The sequence below is a fragment of the Eupeodes corollae genome, chromosome 1 (genome assembly GCF_945859685.1).
Source record: "Eupeodes corollae chromosome 1, idEupCoro1.1, whole genome shotgun sequence".
Lineage (NCBI taxonomy): Eukaryota > Metazoa > Arthropoda > Insecta > Diptera > Syrphidae > Eupeodes > Eupeodes corollae.
Window position 1 is genome coordinate 26,975,437 of NC_079147.1, and position 1,280 is coordinate 26,976,716.

Here is a 1,280-nt window from a genome sequence, read left to right on the forward strand (position 1 = left end):
TAAAATGGCGAATGTATCAATACATTATCAGAGCTGACATTGAAAAGATGTATCGGATGAACTCATAAATGGAGGCGATTCCATCGAGGAAACTAGAACCAAACGAGATGAATCTCGTAATCTAAAGTAAGTAATCTAAAGCTGCGAAAATGGACTTCCAATTGTAAAAATCTTCTAAAAGACTTACTAAAAGAAGATTGTGAGATAAACTTTGAACTTTTTGAATTCATCGATCATGTCAAAACTTTAGGCATAAGATGGCAGCCATACGAAGATAAAGACAATGCTATCAGCGATCACCAAACTGTTTGATCCACTCGGCTGGATTGCACCATGTGTAATCAAGGCCAAAATTATGATGCAAAAACTTTGGTGACGAGGAACTGATTTCACGATCCAGTTCCATCAGATCTCAGAGAAGAATGGCAAGTTTTCGAAAAGAATTACCTGCCATACAACACATAAAAATCCCAAGATGGATTAAAACAAACAACACGCAAAAATCAATGGAATTGCATCATGGCTTCAGTGACGCGTCTGAAAAGGATTATGGTGCAGCAGTTTTCATGCGTGTCCTTGACAGCTCTGGAAAGATCCACATGCATTTACTTATATCTAAAACAAAAGTTGCTCCATTGAGAACAGTCAGTCTGCGGCGACTTGAACTGTGTGGAGCCATACTTCTAGCATATCTGCTACGCTACACAAAAGGAGTACTTGACAACACATATGCAAAACTGTTCCTGGTCAGACTCAATGATCACGTTGGCATGGATTAGAGAATAATCATCTAAATGGACAACATTTGTCAGCAATAGAGTCGCAGAAATCCAAAGACTTACAAGCTGCGACATGTGGAAACACATACCAACACACTATAATCCAGCTGATCTGGCATCCCGAGGCGTATCTCCCTCTTTGGTGAACAGGACCTTCGTTTTTGCGAGACTAATGGAATTTCGAAATTCCTCAACAACCATCTGCTTTTGACACAGACCAAGAGACGGCCTTTGAAAAAAAAAATTCACTTACACGAGCTCCGATCCAACAAGTGACTACATTAATTTAAGCATACTAAGATGTTCAAGATTATCGAAGACCATTAGAGCAATTGCCTTCTGTTGCCGTTTTAGATGGAACTGCCTCGCAAAAAGGAGGAAAACATCTAAGGTCTCTGGAGACCTTAATTGTAAGGAGCTAGAAAATTCAACCATATTGGTAAACAAAGATTTACAGCGACTTATGTTTAGTCAAGAACTCGACGAATACGACACAAAAAA

The 1,280-nt window shown here is 39.2% G+C and overlaps 1 protein-coding gene across 1 annotated transcript; it reads left to right on the forward strand.

Annotated features, from left to right (window-relative positions):
- The first annotated feature begins 422 nt into the window (after positions 1–422).
- On the forward strand, positions 423–779 carry LOC129953642 (uncharacterized). The gene has a single exon (XM_056066956.1). It carries the CDS (start codon positions 423–425, stop codon positions 777–779), a length of 357 nt encoding a protein of 118 aa, XP_055922931.1.
- Positions 780–1,280: the final 501 nt, after the last annotated feature.